Here is a 20,085-nt window from a genome sequence, read left to right on the forward strand (position 1 = left end):
TTCTTCATTCATAGGGTCGTCCACAGTCTTAGCTCCACCTTCTGCATTAAACTTTTGTGTGAAAGCATCAACCAGCTCTACTCTAGCTGGAACAGAAGGGGAAGCATCAAGAGCCAATGAGGGTAAGCCCAAGGAGCTTGAAGGGTACTGAAGAGGGGGCAGAACCTCAGGAGCCACATAACCCTTCAGCAGAGTGGCAAACTCCATTTCCCTAGGCCCAGCGGATGGCTCACCATATTCCCCAGTGATCAGAAGACCCTGCTCGGCGTCATGCTCATCTGCATCACCATAGTCCCTCTCCTTTGAGAGAAGCCGCCCCTGAGCAAAGCCAAACTTGAACCCCTTGGCATAGCGACGATTCGCAATTTGAGAGAAACGAGCAAACATCTCCAAACCCCCATCTTTGTAGGACTAGGTCAAGGAATTTGCTTTCCCAAGCTGCAAGTCAAGCTCGGCAACCTTGTTCTCAAGCTTCTTGGCCCTCTTGCCAAAGTACTCAATTGAATTGAGTTGCTCAGCCTTTTCTTTTTTAACTTCCTTAAGGGAAGCCTCCAGAAAATCTACCCTTTTTCTGCAGGGCAGCCGTTTGGTTTGCTGAAGAGAGTCAGCTGAAAGCTTCTTTATTAGGGCAAACACCATAAAAGAGCTCTGCAAAAAGAAGAGGGTAGCATGTTACTAATGAAAAAATAAAAGAAAAAGTAGAAGAAAAGAATTGAATAAATTACCTCTATGATAGACTTGGGAGCAAGAGAAAGAAGATCATCAACACTCATCTGTTGTTGAAGAATCTGATACTTGGGTGGCCACATTCTTCTGGCCAAACCTATCAGTGTCTCTGGGTCCTCAACTCCAGAATCACTTAGGGTAAGAGGAGAACCATCAGCCTTCAGCATCTTGGGAAACCTCCTTTCAGTGGATCCTGCAAAGTCACCTCCTGCAATATTAGCAACAGGAGAGATAAGGGCATCTTTGCCCCTAAAAAGCCCCAGCTATAAGCTTTAGGCACTTGGAAGGGGGATCATCTTTCGCAAAAGAGTGCTTGTGCCCTTACTCAGATTGAACCCCTTTCTGTTTCTGAGAGGAAAGGGACTTACTCACCTTAACAAGGATGTTCTTCCTTTCTTGTAGTAGCTTAACAGTCGTTTCCCTCTCTTTCCTAGTTATACGAGGTTTGAGAGAAAGAGGTTCCATTGCTAATTGAGAGAGAAGAAGAGGGGCAGGTGAGACAAGACTAGCCTCAATATCAGAGTCCTCTAGATCCATAGGCTCCTCGGGATTTTGAACAATCACGAGAGAATCTCTGGAGATCGCTTCAAGAAGAGAAGAGGAGAGCAGGAACCAGGCAAAAGGAACGTCACTCTAGACTCTCGCTTGCAAATACTCACGGCAGATATCTACAAATTTTGAAGGAAAAAATTAGTCTTATGGCCCCATAAGTCATAAATGTAACAAAAATGCTTTACAATATAGACAAAGCAAGAAGACTCGCCCGAATCATCAAATATAGGAACAGATAGAGCATAAAAGCTCGTTCGAATAAAGAAATCCCGAGCAGAAGAGGAACGCCATGCCCCTCCAACTTTAACAATTTTATCTTTCCACTCTTTATCAGAAGTGTTAAGATGGGAAAAGAGGGATCTACCTATCTTAGAGTTAAAGTGGAATCTGCCCTCTTCACCTTTTATTCTATTAAGCGTATAACAGAACAGAAGGTCAGCAAGATTCAAGGTTAGTCCACGAACCCTATTTAAAGAAAGAAGGCAAGAAAGGATGTGAAAAAAGTTAGGGTTAACCTGAAGAGGGGCTAGATCCAACACCAATAAGACCCGAAGAAATAAAGGATTAAGGGGAAATTGAAAAGCAGGCAAATGCAGAGTCAAGAAGAGCATCTCGCCTTTTCTCAAACCCTTACGGTACTAAAATTTAAATCATGATCATACTCCTTTAGGGTAACATCAGAAGGGATATGATTTTTCTTTCTCAACTGTGCTTCCTCTTTACGATATCTAGAGGAAGAACTATTGGACCCTTGACATGACCGCTCGTACTCACCGCCGGTGTCCCCGATTCAAAATCGGACGTATGAGCGTTATAAGTTCCCTCACTACTCTCTTGACTCATAATGACAGAAAGAGATAATAGAAGAATGACTAACCTTGACAAATGAGAAAAAAATTATGCAGCAGCAGGCAAATTTTTACTTAAAGTCAAAAATGGGATCGCACTTTGGATTTGATTTTGACAAAGAGTACGCGCGAAACGTGAAAGCAGAAACGTATTCGACGCATAAGAGCAACACTTATTAAGAAGATTGTTCGACTTATCTTACACCTTAAGGGCCCGTTTGGATCGCGACAACATAAAGCGTTATGGTTTGGTATGATATGAAAACAACCGTTTTGGTATTGGTATGTTTTTAGTAGAAATCGGAACCATGTTTGGTAACGACTGTTTTGTTTTTGATAATTATATATCAAAAACATGAAAACACGTTTGGTAATGTCATGCGTTTTAAGGAATCCGAAAACAAAACAAGTTTGGGAAGTTAGTTTTGTTGTCAAAAATTCTGAATCAATAACAAGATACCTGTTTAGTAAAGACTGTTTTGTTTTTGTTTTGAATAATTATATATATGAATACAATTATAAGTTTATATGTAATAGTCCAATTTTTTTTAATGATTTGAGATAATTTGTTATATATATATATATATATATATATATATATATATATATATATATATATATATATATATATATATATTCTGCATTAAAGAGTTGGAAAAAAAAATTATGAGTAAATTTACATGTGTAAATAAGATCATATGGGATGTTTATGAGGCATAAACATGATTAGTGGCAACCAAACTACAAATCTAACTTTGTAATAATCTTTCAATGAGAGGAGATCTTTGCACTCCATTTATCTTTTTCTTTTGACTTGCACTCCATTTAACTTTGTTTTGTTTCATATATACATATATATATATTTATATATATATTATATAAATTCATTATGAATGAGAGAGAGAGATATCATTGTAGTTAAAACTAACAAGAAGTAAAGCCAAAACGTTGATCTTCTTGAATTGGTCAGAGTTGAGGTTTGGTGGACATTAAAGCTTATGAATTGTTTTACTTCACTGAGATTAGTTTGAAATTTTCTGGTGGAGATCCTTTAAAGTGCTAATATTTTTATTGTTAACTCATGAGACCATTTCCCCTTTTCTTGAGTATTTATTTTGATAACCAACTTCTAAATATTTCATACAATCTTCAACCATAACCAGAATTGATAAATAGGAAGAAAGATTAAAAGTAAGCAATCAAAGAAGATCCCTCTCTTACAAGACTGAACAATAAATCACCCCGAAAAAAATTAAAAAATAAAAAGAGAGGCAAGCCATCAAACAACCTGCTAGAAAAATTATTGCCATCCAAACAAGTACTTGAAAATATTTTGTAGGATTTTAATCAATCATAAATAACACACCAAACCATAAGTTTTTTTTATACATCACAAACTTAATAAATTGTTGTTGCACTATTAACATATATACTTGCACATATAGGAAGCTAGACATTCCTTAAAAATAGTATGTGTGTACACACACACTTCATTATACTTAAATAAAATGTACACACAACTGGAGATCACTAAAATTCATTCCATAAAATGTGCACACACTTCTTTATAGTTGCATAGGCCTCTATTTGATTAACTTGGAGATCACTAGCTTCCTGGAGTTGCAGCAACTAGAGAATGTTTCCTATAAATCTCACTGGTGCCATTGCCCACAACTTACTACCATGTCCTTCATAAATTGTTTTTGCCAATCCTTTTCACATCAAAGTCATTATAATGATCATGTTTTAACCATGCAGCTCAATAAGGAAAAACTGCATATATTTTAGTACCCAAGAGCAGTTTGTAGAAGCACACCGAACATAAACTATACACAATTTATAATACTTATAGTGAACATAAACTATACACAATTTACACACACATACACTAATTGAATAAGTGTTATTTGAAATTGATTGGGTAAAATGATGAGAAACATACTTGGTGCTGGAAAACTCATAGACCCTTCCTTTTTGAGAGAAGATAATCAAAGCAACTTCAGCATCACAGAGCACAGATAACTCATAGGCCTTCTTCAACAATCTATGCATTTTATATTCAAGACAATGAAATAAAACAAGTCGGAACTATGCTCACAACTTTTCAATTTTTCAATGCCATTACAAGAAAATTTTGCAAAAATGTTTCAAGTTAAAAGAAATTCTTCCTTTTAAATTTCAAGACAACAAGTTCATTTTAACATTTAAATGTGCATTCTAAATCAACAAACAAAATTTGATCAATCAATATTTTTCAAAGTCAAAAACTATGCATGTCAAAACAACTTGGATTCTTAAAACAATTTAACATTTTCTTTCTTTTCAATTCAAATCCACACTTCAAAACTCTTTCAAAAACCCATTTTAAGTTTCAAAAATCAACCACATGCCTTTTTGGAATCAAAGTTTAAATTCATTTTTTTTTTTTTCGAAAATCCGGCATGGTTTCCCCTTAAAAATGGACATTTCTAAAATTTCAAAACAAAATAAACTCATATATATTTATCATTCAACAATCAAAAATCAATTTCAACATTTCAAATCATCTTCATTCAATCAGTTCAACAAGGGACACCGCCCACAAAATTAATCCACAAATCCAAGTAAAATTGCCCGTTCTCCTTCTAAACTACTCCAACAACCATAAAATATATCTAACCTTTTTTCAGGCTAAGTTGCAAATTTGGAGTGTAAATGACCTCATACAAAACCAAACACATGAATAACATTAGAGAAAAACAAAATAACACATGGTAGGAATGAAGTAATTAGAAGTAGTAAGCAAGATATATCTAACCTTTTTTCAGGCTAAGTTGCAAATTTAGAGTGTAAATGACCTCATGCAAAATCAAACACATGAACAACATTAAAGAAAAACAAAATAACACATAGTATGAATGAAGTAATTAGAAGTAGTAAGCAAGATATATCTAACCTTTTTTTAGGCTAAGTTACAAATTTGGAGTGTAAAATGACCTCGTGCAAAACCAAACACATGAACAACATTAGAGAAAAACAAAATAACATATGGTAGGAATGAAGTAATTAGAAGTAGTAAGTAAGATATATCTAACCTTTTTTCAGGCTAAGTTTAAGAATAAACAAAAGCAGTTATTGTAATAAAAATTAAACAACACATTGATATAAGGAAAATAGACAATATATAGCAAATAATACAGTTATTCAACAATAATAAAAAATAAAAAATAAAAAGACAAAAGACATACCAAATCATACAATTATCCAGTAATAATGTAAAAGTAGTAGATAAAGAAAATTAAATACAGTCATCCAACAGTAATGTAAAAGCAATTATAAAACAGTCATCCAAAAGCACATAAAAATAAGATAGTGAACATATCACAGAGGCTGATTCATCACCCACCCAACCTTCCTCTCATCAGGAATGTGAAGAAATATGTCCCTTCACACCTTGTTCTCACCAAACATCCTTATGATCTTAGCATAATGGGTATCATCAATCCCCACTAATGTGTTGATGATCCTAAGGCACTCCTCAAGCTGGGGATCCATTTCTTTTTCTTTTTCTTTTTTATTGGGAGATTCAACTTCAGGCATTTCTTTAACACAAGATGGTTGACAACTAGAAGATGATTCTGCTATGACTTTGTCAATTTTATTGGCTTTCGCATTCCCAATATCAATCAAACATGCCATCACTTAAGACATTGTGGAGGAAAAACTTTCTTTCTTAGGTTTCTTAGCTACAGGTTTGGGAGTAAGACTGAGGTCAATAGGTCCTTCTATATTAGGTCGTTCTACATCAGTCATGTCCGCATTGCCCTTAATGTTATGAATTGCAGCTTCATGTGTTGCCACTTGAGACATTCTTAGCACTTGGTAAGGTTTAGGTACTTTTGTAGAAGCATAAACATGCTTACCAGTAGCATGTGTATCCCCAAAAATTGTTAGGTTTTTTGCAATAAAGTTTTTAAAACTTCTTTAATCGTAATGTTTGAATGGGTATGAAAAGTTAATGGTGAAAAGTCTTATGAGAAAAGACATGTCCTTTCATGAATAGGCATGTAGTAGCCTATAAATAGTAAGAATATTCTAACAAATAAGGGGTTCTTACTTCTCTTGTTTCTTTTCCTAAAAATACTCATTCCTTCACTCTTCAACCGAATACTATATTATATATATTCAATTATATATCTGGTTTTATGGGCAACGTGACACTACAAGACTTGGTGATCGTCACTCTGTGAACGTGCTTATGGAGAACATTGGAGTTGTATCTTGGAGCCTTTCATAGTTGTCACAACCTGCACGTAGGAAGGCTGTAAAGGCTTTAGGACAGCGCATACTGAGTGTCTCTCCATTAAACAGGCCAGAAGTTTCTTTACTCCTCTTATTGATTTCATATATTTTACTGGCCTATTATTTCGGTATATTGTTTTATTTATACTATATATTTTTTGTTATGATTATATTGTGACATGAATATATAAGAATAGCATTTCAATATGATTACGTGAATGAACTTAAAAATAAGATTGTATAAAAATATCTAAAATCTCCAACAATCTAAAGCCTTTAGAATTTCTCTAACGTGTTTACATATTATGTCCAGTCATACACTTGTGTGTATCTTTGATTTTGATATAGTTATGATTTTCATGACTTTTATATATATATATATATATATATATATATATATATTAATCATTCTTACTTATGCTTCATGCACAGTATTCATGTTCTTGTGTTAAAGTAGTTTTAGATAATTACTGTGAAGTTATGAAAAAATTAAAATAGATGTAATATAATAATTATTTAATTTCTATCGGTTATTTTGAAAGGAAAAAAAGTAATGCTTTTGTTTAGTTTCTTGGTTAAACATTATTGGATAGAAAGAAAAATGTTTGAGAGTGAACCATGCAGTTTTTACTTTTAATTATGTTCAAAAGAAAAGTGTTTTATTAAGAATAGGAATAGTAACTGATTCTGTGTAGTTTAATGAGGAATGACACAATTACGGCGAATAACATAATCACGTCCCAGCAGTTGTAGTACATGCCTGTTCAGGAAAACGTATATATTTATGAAATGTTTTTGAATTCTAATACTAGAGGAATTTGTTTGAATTCAAATTTTCACTTAGGTTATTTTGTTTTAGGTTATTTTGTTTTACCTAAAAAGGTACATCTTTAAGTAAGTGCTTTAGTATAACTAAACCAACTATTACAATTCGTTTCAATAGGACTCCTGTAGTCTATTGATTAGTGTTATATATATATCATTTTGAGTTTAATTACTATTAAATAGAAAACACGTACACTTAAAAGTCACGTCTAGCTTTTAGCAAGAGTTGTATATTTAAATTAAAACTCTTTTTCATTCTTAATAATCATATTTTTTGAATTTTTATTACACTTTAATAAAAGGGTAAAGTACAAAGAAACCCCTGAGGTTTGAGGAAAGGACAGACAGATGAAAGTTGGCTTGTTTTTGGACAAACACACCCCCTTGTGAAATTTACCCTCCAAACAGAGCCTTAAATCAAGTGAAAAGTCCATTTTACCCTTCACTATTTTATTAATTTTAATTATAAAATATTTAAAACTTAAATGGCCAAAATACCCTTTTCATATATACTTATATATATTTACACACACATACACACACACACACACACCAACAACCAGTCACCACCGCCCCCAATCTCCACCAACCCCCAACCTCCATAATCACCACCCACTAAAGAAGACGCCAAAAAGGAGCTCTGCCACTGCCACCTCCTCGACCTCGCCGGAGCTCAGCCTCAGTTCGGGCGGCGAACTCGGCCTTGGACAAGCCGGGTTTGACCGGGATTGACAGAGACGTTCCCCACGCCGCCGTCTTTCATTCTTGACAGCGGTAGAGAGTTGATGTTTGAGCCTGCAGGGAAGATTTGAGGATGAGATCGGTGCCGCCGCCACCACCACCCTCTTCCCCCTCTCTCATACACACGCACACACACACACACACATATATATGACCCTCTCATCTGTGCACATCACCATCCCCAATTCTCACCTTTGCACGGAAAAGGGCTCTAATTGGACTCAAAACGAACAACAGAAGCGATGGCCACTTCAGCCTCCTCGGCCTTGCAGGTGACGGTCGCCGGACTGTGCTTATCTGAACCTTGTCGTCATCGGAGCTTGGTCCTCGCCGGATTGTTTTTGCTCGTCGATCTCTTGCTGCTCGGTTTCTAAACTTCGCCACACTATTCAGTCCGTGGCCGCATCGTCATCGGAGCTTGGTCCTTGCCGGCAATTTCAGGGTTTCGCCGATGCTTCTGGGTTTCGCCGCCACTGTCACAGTCATCGCCGCCACCCCCACTGTCGCAGTCATTGCCGATGCTTCTTCCTCTCTCTCCTCTTCACCTCATCTCTTCAACTATGGCCGCCCCTCTCTTCCCCCTCTCTCTACACCCACCACCGCGGCCACAACCACCATCCATCTGATCTCCCTTCTCTCTCCTCTGGTGAACTGTATAATATACGCAGGCGGGTTCGGGTTCGGGTTCGGGTTCGGGTTTGGTTTCGGGTTTGGGTTTAATCAAAGGGTATTTAAGTCAATTAAAATGTTAATTTTATTTGAAAGGGTAATAAGGTTAATTTACCATCTTCAGGGTCTCTTTGTCCATTTTTCAAACTTGAAGGGGTGTCATTGTCCAAAAACATGCTAACTTTCCTCTGCTTGTCCTTTCCCCAAACCTCGAGAGGTGTCAATGTACTTTACCCTAAATAAAATTTGAAAAGTTGCATCATTTGAAAAATCACACAACTTTTCATTTTGGATTATCTTAGAGTTGGAGGGATAATAAATAACTTTTTATTGTGAATCCTAATATAGTTGGAATTTCAGGTATCTTTTCAGTAGTTTATTACCATTAGATTGACAACCGTGGAGAGTCTCCTCAGTAGAGTTCATTACCATTAAATTCAAATGCATTAACCGTCTTGTTTTTAGAAAAGTCATGTCTTTTGGATTTTGGAACCTAAAAGAAATAGTTAGTTATCATTGGAGAAATTTCATAGAGAAAGTTCGTATAAAAAAGTGATTCAAATTTTTTGAAATTGTTTCATTTGGACAGGAAATGTTTGTTTTCAACATTTCAAAAGTTTGTGCGTAACCGTATTACAAAGATGATTAATAGTAGTATAAGTTTTCCTTCTGATCGAATCCTAATATAGTTGGAAATCTTATTAGGAAAATTATATGTACGATTCAGAATACAAGATAGATATATTTATGAAGTTGCTTACTTGGGGGTTCCATATTTTGAAATGTTTACACACACACATATATATATGTATATATATATATATTTTTGGGGGTTGCATATTTTGAAATCCTTACACACGCACGCACATATATATATATATATTCTTCAACCCAAACCCCTTTAAAACCATGTTTTCAATAACTTATATTAAAATAATAATAATAAAAAGGACTTTAATTATGATAAATTTTATGGAATGCATTGACTATGATTAATTTTCTATTAAGTTTTCTAAATTCAAAGAAGATCCAGATAATTAAAGCTATTATCTTCTTATCTCTTTTATTTGAAAGGTTATATCATTTAGCCAAAAGGTGTATTAAAATTTTTAAAGTTTTATAAGTATCGGTTAGTTTTCAACTTTAATATATGTTAAATTTAAGTGGTTACCGTACCATTCTTATGCTATGCAATGTTATCTGAAAGTTATCATGATATGTATAATCAATATAGCAAGTATATTGGGATTGAATATAAATAAGTAATATATACTCCTTCCGTCCCAAAATAAGTGCCATACTTTCCTTTTTTGGCTGTAACCAATACACTATTTTTTAAATATTCCTAATATACCCTTTGTCTTGAAATTATAAAAGTTATTAAAACTTCTAAAAAAAGCTATTGTGGACCCCACAATTCAAATTTAAATCGGGTCAAGACAAACAACTTTTGTATCACTCATAAATTGCTACAAGGGCATATTAGGAAATTCATCTTATACCACTATAAAAAAAATAATAAAAAATAACACTCTTAAAAAGTTGCATTCCCCATAAGCGACACTCTTTGCGGGACGGAGGGAGCATAAAATAACAGATGTATAAAAGTTAGTTTTCTATTCTTTGAAGGTATCTCTTGTAATTGCATTATAAGAAGATAATTAGTAATTAGTTTTCCAATACAAGACTTGGGTTGATCTAGTAATTTTTCCTAAAGTGAAAACTATTTTGAGTTTTGTTTGGCTAGTTTATTCATTTATTGAAATTCGTGTTATACAGAAATCAATTATCAGTTTATTCTGTAGTTGTTTATTTAAATTTTGATGATATTATATCAATTGGTATATTTTAAGATGTGATAATCTAGAATTAGAATGATCTCTTGTTGAACACATAAAATTATGTGACAATTAGTTATTTCATATCATAATTTTGATATGTGTGAAATGTGGGGGTAAGTCCAGTGGGAATTGTACATAATTTTATTTGAGAATGCATTTATGTGATACAACTTAGAGATATTATTTCAGTGCCTTATTTTATGTAGTAGGATTGACGGAGGTGTTTGTTTATATATGTAACGTGTCACTTGAAGACTTATCGTATACATCAGCATATAAATATGCAATTACACTTCTTTATATTATTTCAAAGGAAATTTTTATATGTAAGTTAACCACTATGTTGTTTTAGTCTATGATACAGGCTAATAATCTAATTTGACAACTCAGTGGCATTGATACAAGTTGGAAGATGCATGCATCACAAAGATGAACTAAAATAAAAAGACCAAGTGTCTTTTCTTTCTAGGAGTGTAGACCTGGAACTCTCTAGAGAAAGAAAATAATAATGAGATTGATGATATCTTATTTTTCTAGGAGTGTAGTCCTAGAAGTGTCGAGGGGAATGGGCTTTAGCCTTAAGGGAGTCACCTTCAGAAGTAACCTGTCCTTTGTGATTGGAGATCCCATGAATTAGGTTTAACGGATAGAAACAATCCGTACTGCATGACTTATTTACAACATTTTTTTTTTTATTAGGAGGTTTCTCATGAAGATCCACTCCTACCCATCCCTATGGCACCAGTGCTGTTTAGTGTGTCATTAGGAAGGACATTGTCCTGAATGAGCCCGAGGCAAGCAAACTATTGCAAGGTATTGGTCACATATACCTTTGGAGGACTCACTTAAGTGAGAGTAGTCGTAAGGCCGTGACTATGAGAATTGGGCTATTCTCTAATAACTCTTATGAGAATCAAGATTCCAGCGCATGGCCATTAATAGCGCTACACCGCTAACCAAGTCTTAAGTCAATACTATGTGTGTTACATGTTGAAGTCTGATTAAAGGGGTTGAGTTCAAGACCTAGTCTCTCGGGTTCCTCATGTGGAGACAGTAACAAGTGCAAGTTCAAATCCGGAAGACTCTTGCACTTATTGCATAGTATTCTGTTGCCCTAATTATTTTATTTCTTATATACTTATATTTAAATCTCTATATGATTTTTTTTTTTATTTAAAAACTTGTGGGGGATTGTTAGGTTTTTTGTAATAAAGTTTTTAAAACTTCTTTAATCGTAATGTTTGAATGAGTATGAAAAGTTAATGGTGAAAAGTATTTTGAGAAAAGACATGTCCTTTCATAAATAGGCATGTAGTAGCCTATAAATAGTAAGAATATTCTAACAAATAAGGGTTCTTACTTCTATTGTTTCTTTTCCTAAAAATACTCATTCCTTCATTCTTCAACCGAATACTATATTATATATATTAAATTATATATCTGGTTTTATGGACAACGTGACACTACAAGACTTGGTGATCGTCACTTTGTGAACGTACTTATGGATGACATTGGAGTTGTATCTTAGAGCTTTTCATAGTCGTCACAACCTGTACGTAGGGAGGCTATAAAGGCTTTAGAACAGCGCATACTGCGTGCCTATCCATTAAACAGGCCAGAAATTTCTTTACTCCTCTTATTGATTTTATATATTTTACTGGACTATTATTTCAGTATATTGTTTTATTTATACTATATATATTGTGTTATGATTATATTGTGACATGAATATATAAGAATAGCATTTTAATATGATTATGTGAATGAACTTAAAAATAATATTGTATAAAAATATCAAAAATTCCCAACAAAAATCCTTACCATCTGCTAATAATTCTTACACCCCTGTTTTTTTATTTTTTTGCCATACTTGAGACCCTACACGTTATTAGCTTAGAATTATTGTTCATCAAACCCTTTTAATACTAAATCACTAATTACTAACTTTATATATGGTAAAGAGACACGTATTGAAATACTAACCTTGCACAATCGAACCCATCTTTCAGCTTCCAACTCAATCATCCCAGTTTCATTGTTGTACCGTACACCAGTTTCAGATAATATTTGTTTGCAATCTTTGTACAGTGCTCTTGTTATGCTCTTATTATGTTGAATTTTTGCCTACATTGGTCCTTCGTGTACTTCTTTCCAGTTTCCACCAATATTGCGTCTACAATATGTGTCCACCCAATTGGATTAAAAGTCGTGCCTGTACGATTTCCTTTTCCAACCTCTTCCTTCATCAAGAGCATGAATTTCTCTTGATGGGCATCACACCAAACAGCGACATCAGCCTGTTCAATAACTACAACGTACTCACCATTCTCACCATCAAAAGAATGAATGTCTCTTGATGGGTATTGCTCAACATTGTCATTGTTCATGTCTATCTGATTATTATTAAGTAAATTGAACAGTTTAGTAAATTATTTAGATAATACTAATTTTAAATTGATAATTCAATGGTACTACATTATATAAGAATTAAAAATATAAATTAAAAATTAAAAAACAATTCAGTCATATTATTAATAGCCACATTGGAAACTCAGTCTTAATACTATCCCTCACGAGGTTGCAAAATTATTTGTTACTCATGTACAATATGATTAAACCCATGATTAGATTGGGAAAGTAAAAACCCATGATGGTTTAATATGTCCCACAACATGGGTTACTTACATTTATGTATATATATATATATATATATGTATTATCTAAAAGAAAGTGATGATAAGTGAATTATAATACGAAGGAATACTCTAAGTTACAATATAGTCGTGATAAATTATTATATCATCTTCATTCCTAATGGCTAATAACATGATACCAGATCCCATATGAGAACTTATTTGGCAACACAAAGACTCCTTAAGGTTCCCCAGGCGCTTTGCATATGCCCTACCAGAGGATTGGCCATTCAGGTTTGGAATATATATACAGTAAATATGTATTGATCTTTACATGGTATTTGTGTTTGAATTCTGATGGTTCCTTGAAGTGCTTGTGAAATTATTAGTTAATGGTACCCTTTAGGTCAAATTTCAGTCTTAAATTGCACTTCATTTACGTGTTCTTTCTATATATATATTTCTTGGTTATGTTTTAAGGTCTAACTAATGGTAGTGAGTCTAGATGAACTTATACTCTAATTCTTCATTTATTTAAAATCATTGTTTTCAAAAACAAAATAAGGAAATGAAACATTAAATTAGTTGCTTAACTTGCTTTGTGCATTTAATTAACAAATTATTTTTTTATTTTATTTATTTATTTATTTATTTTTTCTGATATAAAAATGAAAAGAACATTAGTTAAAACAATGTTTTTTCTAAGGACATTTAGATATTATCAAGCGTTAACCAATCACTGCATCTCCACAATTGCATCTCCACACACACACAGGAGTACGTACATCGAGTAACAAGCCAAAAGCAAACAAGTTCGTCGATGTCAAAAGAAACCAACACAAAGAGCTTACTAATTTTTAACAAAGATCAATCATCACTTGAAAAATTATTAAAAATGGGACAAAAAAGTAAAAATCAAAGTATGTCACAAATTTTCTAATTTTTAACCAACTTTAGCAGGAGAAAGAAGGTAGGAAATTTGTTCCATCTTTAATTTAAGTATGATATTGGACAACGAGTAAATCTTGTTCATTTTTCTCCATAATTTATTGATTTATCAAGTCAGTTAAGAATAAAACCATTTCATTTTCGGGAAAACAAGCACAGTTTTTCCACAAATATATATATATATATATATATATACATGTAATGTGATAGACATGAAAAGCTTACCAAGGCAGACCATATTAAAACACAGAATCCAGATGAACTCGAAAGTAAATTAGTTACATTTAAAACCCATGATGGTTTATTATGTATGTATAATAAAGGCAAAAATATCGACCTAGGGTTTCAGAGAGAAGAGAAATACCTTCGATCTGCTGGCCACCAAGCTAGGGTTTCAGAGAGTAGAGAGAAACGATAGGAAAGCCGACGCCGAGATGAAATTGGTCTTTCTTTTTGAAAGATTTGCAGACAAAAACGATCTACCAACCCCGGTTTGCGAGAATAGAAAGAGATGAGAGGCACAAATGAAATCCCCTCAACTGACCTACGAGAAGACAGATAAATGAGAGGCGAAAATGGAAGGAGGTAGCTGGTGGAGGAGCTCTGCTAGATCGGTGGTGTGTATGGAGTCACGTACAGTTCAATCGCCACTGAATCGCCTTCAAGGAGCTGCGCGAAGAGAGAGAAAGGAGGCTGAAAAACGGCTAAAATATGATATGCGACCTTATACACATGATATCACCGCTACAATAAAAATATAGGGTTGATGTGGTTTTGTTTTGGACTGATATCACCGCTATAGTGCCATATCACCTAATATCAACAAATTGGTGGTATGGGTTTTGGCCCAAATTTCATATCTGTTATGCAACTATTCAATATCAGATCAGGCCACTCTAAACATGATATTGGCTTAAAACTAAAACCGAAACACTCAAACCAATATCATTTTGGCCTTCCAAACAGCCCTAACCTCTTACCATGGTAGGAACTATCATTTCTCATTCAAATTTGTTCCAACAAAGGTACGGTACATTGTAGTTTTCCGTGTGCGTTATCATTTCGTGTCAGCAATTTGGATTTGATTTTTTTCATGTTGGGTAACTCATCCATCTACTCCCGCCAACGTTTCCCTCCTAAAACATCGCACACTTCCCAAAAATGGACCTAAGACTTCACAGTCCACGCTGTTCAATCTACTGCTATTCTCTCTCCAAGTCGGGGTTTATACTCATTTCTCTATCCTTTTCCCATTTAGGGTTTAGTATAGTGTCAGATTCCAACAATGGCGGCGGAGAATACCCTTTCTAGGGTTTCCCCTAGACTTTCAAAGGCTTCATTATCGCCGTCTCCGTCGCCATTGCCTCAAAATGGTAACATCGACTGCTCGGCTTCAAAGATTTCGGGTAAGGATGTGCTCCGGAAATCGCCGAGACTATGCACGAATCTGGAAAATGGCTATGGAATTGCCGCAAATGGGAATTCGAAGAAGCGGAAACCACCTGCGAAAAAGCAGAAGACGATCTCTGAATCTTCGAACAAGAAGAAGGGGGAAGGTTCTGGCGTTGTCTCGCTTCCCGCTGAATCTTCGAACAAGAAGAAGGGGAAAGGTTCCGGCGTTGTCTCCGTCTTGATCGGTGATCCGGTCCCTGACGATGAAGCTCGACAGAGATGGCCTTGGCGCTACCAAAAGAAGGTACATATTGTAATTTGTTTATGAATGTCTGGTTTGAGATACATGTAGTTTCTGATTGTTGTGCCGTTGAATTTGATTAAGCTTCTAATTGGTTTATTGGATCTATATTTTGTTGTTTTAAACTGTAGCTGGTAAATGCCATTTATAAAAGGGTGACTATATTCACATTTCAGGAAAGAGAAAAGGACTGGAATACATTTTTTTTTTTTTTAAATTTATTTTTTCTACCTGGTGTGTGTTTCATTACCTCCTTTTATAAGTAGCTGTGAATCTGTAATTTTGTTGGTTGAATTGTGTAATTCAGTACTTCCAAATGTAATTAATGTTGTTTTAATTGATCATCTTTTCTGTTCTCCCTTTTTTTGGGAGCACCTCTTTCCCCGTGAAATCAATGTAAACATCAGAAAGTAAATAATTTTTATGTGCTAACTGTTTTTAACCTCTTGTAGAAATTTAGGAAATTATTCTTTTAATGCAAATATCAAGAAAATTCGGGAAATCAAAGAGAACTAGATTTTCTCATCTAGATTGCATTAGAGCCATATGTGAAGAAAAAGGTTGAATGCTTGAACCTTGACACAGAAACTAGACAGCTAGTTGCCAACACCTCAGGCTTATGCTTGGTTCCTACAAGTCCAGTTGCTATTAATACTTTCGTCTGCACTCTTGAGAATAGTTGTTGATTCATCAATGCGACCAAGCCACTTGACCCATCTTCTTTACCTAGTGATTGAATCTGAGTCTCTACTCTAGAAAAAAATCGTGAATTTGCTAAGAGTTGTCTTTGATCATTCTTGAATCAATCATGTAGAAAAAATATCTCAAACAATAAGGGGAATCATGGACACAAAGCTAACTCTTGAATGGTGTGTCAATTTAGAAATCAAAGACAGCAATTGAAAAATGATTGTGGGCACACAACCCGAGCAAGCTTATGTGTATATAAGAGAGAGACAAATAAGATGTATGTCATATAATTAGAAATTGCTAAATTTTCATCACAAGACATTGTGTAAGGTTACAAGGGTAATATCTATGCATAGTTGAGTACATATGTCTCCGTCTAGTTATTTATTGGTAAAAAAGAGTTACTATTGATATACAACGTTTTTTGGGTTTCGTGCCGTTGCCCATAATGCCACAGATCGGATCGGATAAGATCAAAATAGGCATCAATCCTAATCCGATCCGCTCCCAACAGATTAGAAAAATCTTAATTCGCCACCGATCCGTTATTCCACGGATTGGATCCGATCCGTGGACTGACAGATCGGATCGGATCCGTGGATTGTGATTTTCCCTAAATTGTCCAATATTATTTATTTTTTAATCATAGCCTAATAAATAAATTTTCAATTTATCAACGTTAATTCATATATTTAAATGATCATTAACTAATACATTCTTAGAGTTCATTAAATGATTATTAACTAGTTAAATTAACTAATACATTCTTTGAATATATATATAAATCTCTTGGATCGGACTCACGGATTGGATCGGATTTTAACAGCCCAATCCTTATTCAGACTTGTGTCCTCATGCTTTCATATTACGTATTAGGGCGATTTTAGGAGATTTTGATTAGGACACACTTATCGAGGATATATTTATATATACATATATTATGTCATGAAGAAGACGTTTTTGGATGTAGCGAGCCTGCCAAGATTGGTGTTGAAGGGAGATGTGGTGCAAACGTCCACCGACAAAGGGATTGTTCTTCGGGTGGATGAGCAGAGCACAATCCTCCGTGAAACAACACTTCAATCTTTCCTCGTTGGGAGATTCGACAGAGATGTGGGCAGTTTGGAAGGAATTGAGGAGTGGGCTTCAAAGATTTGGCAGATTTTGTGTGGGGTTAGGGTTTCTAATCTACCAGATGGGTTATTGCTGTTTCGATTTCCATCGGTGAAGGAAGCTCAGAGGGTGCTAAGATGGGGGGAAAAATCTTGGGGTGATGCACAACTGTTAATTGATTTGTGGTGTTACAGAGTTGGGTGTTTGGGGATGAGGAAAATGACGAGGCAGAGAAGGATAGCGCTGTTTGGCCTTCCACTTCATCTTTGGTGCCAGAAGCTTTTTAAATCTATAGGGAATTTATGTGGTGGGTTAGGGAGGTTGAGGTCTCTGAGAGCGAGACAGAAAGGATAGTCATCACGGTGGACGATAGCGGGGTCATCTCGGAGTTCGTGATCGTTGAAGACAGGTCTTGGGCTTTCAAGATCTCAGTGACGGAGGAGATCGCTCCTTCTGTGGTGGCAAAACCCATGGTATCCCTAAATTTTGAGAAGAAAGGATGTGTGTCTTGCAGTTCCGAGGCTGGGTCAGTCTGTTTGGCGAGTTCGGAGAAGAGGATGGCAGCAAGGTCAGGGACGAGGTGACCTGTACGCGCGGAAGGCGAGTGGGAAGGGGTGGAATGGAGGTGCCCATGTGAAGGGGATAGGGTTTCGAAAATTACGGATAAGGTTTTGGATGGGGTTGGCCGGTGGGACATGGGTCGTTTAATAGGCCGCGCAATAGGCCAGTTGGTTCTTATACTCAGAAGGTGCAGACTAGGCACAAGTCCAATGATGGGTATGGGCCTAATAACTTGGTCTAGTAGAAGAGAGATAGGGCTGTGTATTGGGGCCCTAATAAGAGCCTGTCCATTAGAGTCTTCGGCTTGTGTTCAAAGGAAGAGGAGATGAGATCCAGAGTCAATATGTTGGGCAAGCCCAGGTGTGGAATTTTGCATCGGCCCTTGGTGAAGATAATAGACACTGGTGACGATCGGAGAAAGAGAATTAGGTTAGAGCGAGTTCTTATAGCAATCACAAGGGGAAAAGGTTTCGGCATGGGAGTTGCTGTGTGCAGATGGTTTCAGACAATCGATTTCAGTCTCTGCAATCCACTTCTTCTGATGATGGTGATCCCACAACCAGATATGGTGGGCGTTGGTCACGAAAGGAGAAACAGAAATGGGTTTGCCCAAAGGAAAGCCAACCTGGTATGTCTTTTTTCCCTAACTCTCGGAGCCTTCTTTCTGCTCCTTCTTTTACTCCTTGTGGGGTGTTAAGGAGGGAAATGGGGGAGGAGGTTGACCGGAAGTCGGAGAGAATTGGGGTGTTATCGCCTGTGGTAGAAGTGGATTCGGAGGGGATTGGGTTGGATGCAGAGACAGAGGATGAGGTGGGACACTTGAGTAGTCACACACTTGATATTCTGATGAGTTCTTCTTCCAAGATGTTAAGGGAGAATGCATCAGTGATGGCAGCGCCAGTTGGTGTGGATGGAGTTACGGTTTGTGTGGGACGAGACTTAAAGTTTTAGTTAAGTCAGGAGGTTGCGTCAGTGCTGGTGAAGGAATTGAGGATGTATAAAGGGTTGAAGGGATTGAATCGTTTGCTGGATTTTGGCTCAGTAGGGGATGACTCTGAAGGGGATTTTGGTTCACCTTCGGCTTTCAACGGGATTGAGGTTTCGGCTGATGACGGTCGTGACAGATTGGGGGATGGGGGAATAACAGGAATGCTATAGAGATGGTTCCACGGGAGGATACTACTAGTTTGGAGATGTAACCGTTATGTGTATTACGGCTGGACGGGGGAACGGATTTCTCTGTATTAGGTTGTGATGACAGAGGGGTGGAGTGGGTGAAGGATAACATTGATACTGTGAGTAGTATGTAGGGACTTTCTTTTCAGCCAGATGAGGAGCATGCTCGTTTGGTGATGCATTCAATTGTGGAGGGAAATAATGTGGAGGATGTTAGGAGTTTGAACAGAACAGTTAGAAAGAAGAAGAGGTTATCCCCTTGGAGAGGGGGAAGGGAGATCCGAGGCCTGATTTCTGACATTAATTATGAGGGGAAAAATGGGACGAGGATGGAGAGGAGCAATGAGAGGGGAAGAGGGAGAAGGAGAGGGGAGGGGTCATCTATTGGTTTTTAATGAAGTGCCGCATTATTTTGTGGAATGTCCGAGGGCTTAATGATTCGGACAAAGGAAAGGTGCTTAGATTGGCAGTGAGGAAGTGGGGTGTTCTTGTGGTATGTTTACAGTAGACGAAGATGCCAGCCATTTCGGATAGGGTGGTTAGGAGTTTGTGGGGTGGGAGGTTTATTGAATGGGAGGCGTTGGATGTTGTTGGGACATCTGGGGGTATTTTGGTGATGTGGGATAAAAGATGGGTGTTAAAAGCGGATGTGTGGCGAGGGAGATTCTCCATTTCTTGTAGTTCTACTATGGAAGAGGATGGCTTCCGTTAGGTGTTCTAGGGTGTTTATGGTCCAGTGGATGATGGGGAGAGGCATTCTCTCTAGGAGGAGTTGGGATTTGTTAAGG

General features: G+C 36.2%; 1 protein-coding gene across 2 annotated transcripts in view; it reads left to right on the forward strand.

The window, feature by feature from the left end:
• Positions 1-14,986: 14,986 nt before the first annotated feature.
• The window catches only part of LOC132268193 (DNA (cytosine-5)-methyltransferase CMT2-like), a 69,714-nt gene continuing 64,615 nt past the window's right edge, over positions 14,987-20,085 (forward strand). For both annotated transcript variants that reach the window (XM_059768980.1, XM_059768981.1), the window contains exon 1: positions 14,987-15,760. In XM_059768980.1, the coding sequence (XP_059624963.1) occupies positions 15,350-15,760 (411 nt within the window). In that variant the 5' untranslated portion in view covers positions 14,987-15,349. The remainder of the gene's footprint in view (positions 15,761-20,085) is intronic.

Source organism: Cornus florida, unplaced genomic scaffold (assembly GCF_030987335.1).
Source record: "Cornus florida cultivar Cherokee Brave unplaced genomic scaffold, ASM3098733v1 CherokeeBrave_3.0.0_Hap2_Chr08, whole genome shotgun sequence".
In the NCBI taxonomy this organism is placed as follows: domain Eukaryota; kingdom Viridiplantae; phylum Streptophyta; class Magnoliopsida; order Cornales; family Cornaceae; genus Cornus; species Cornus florida.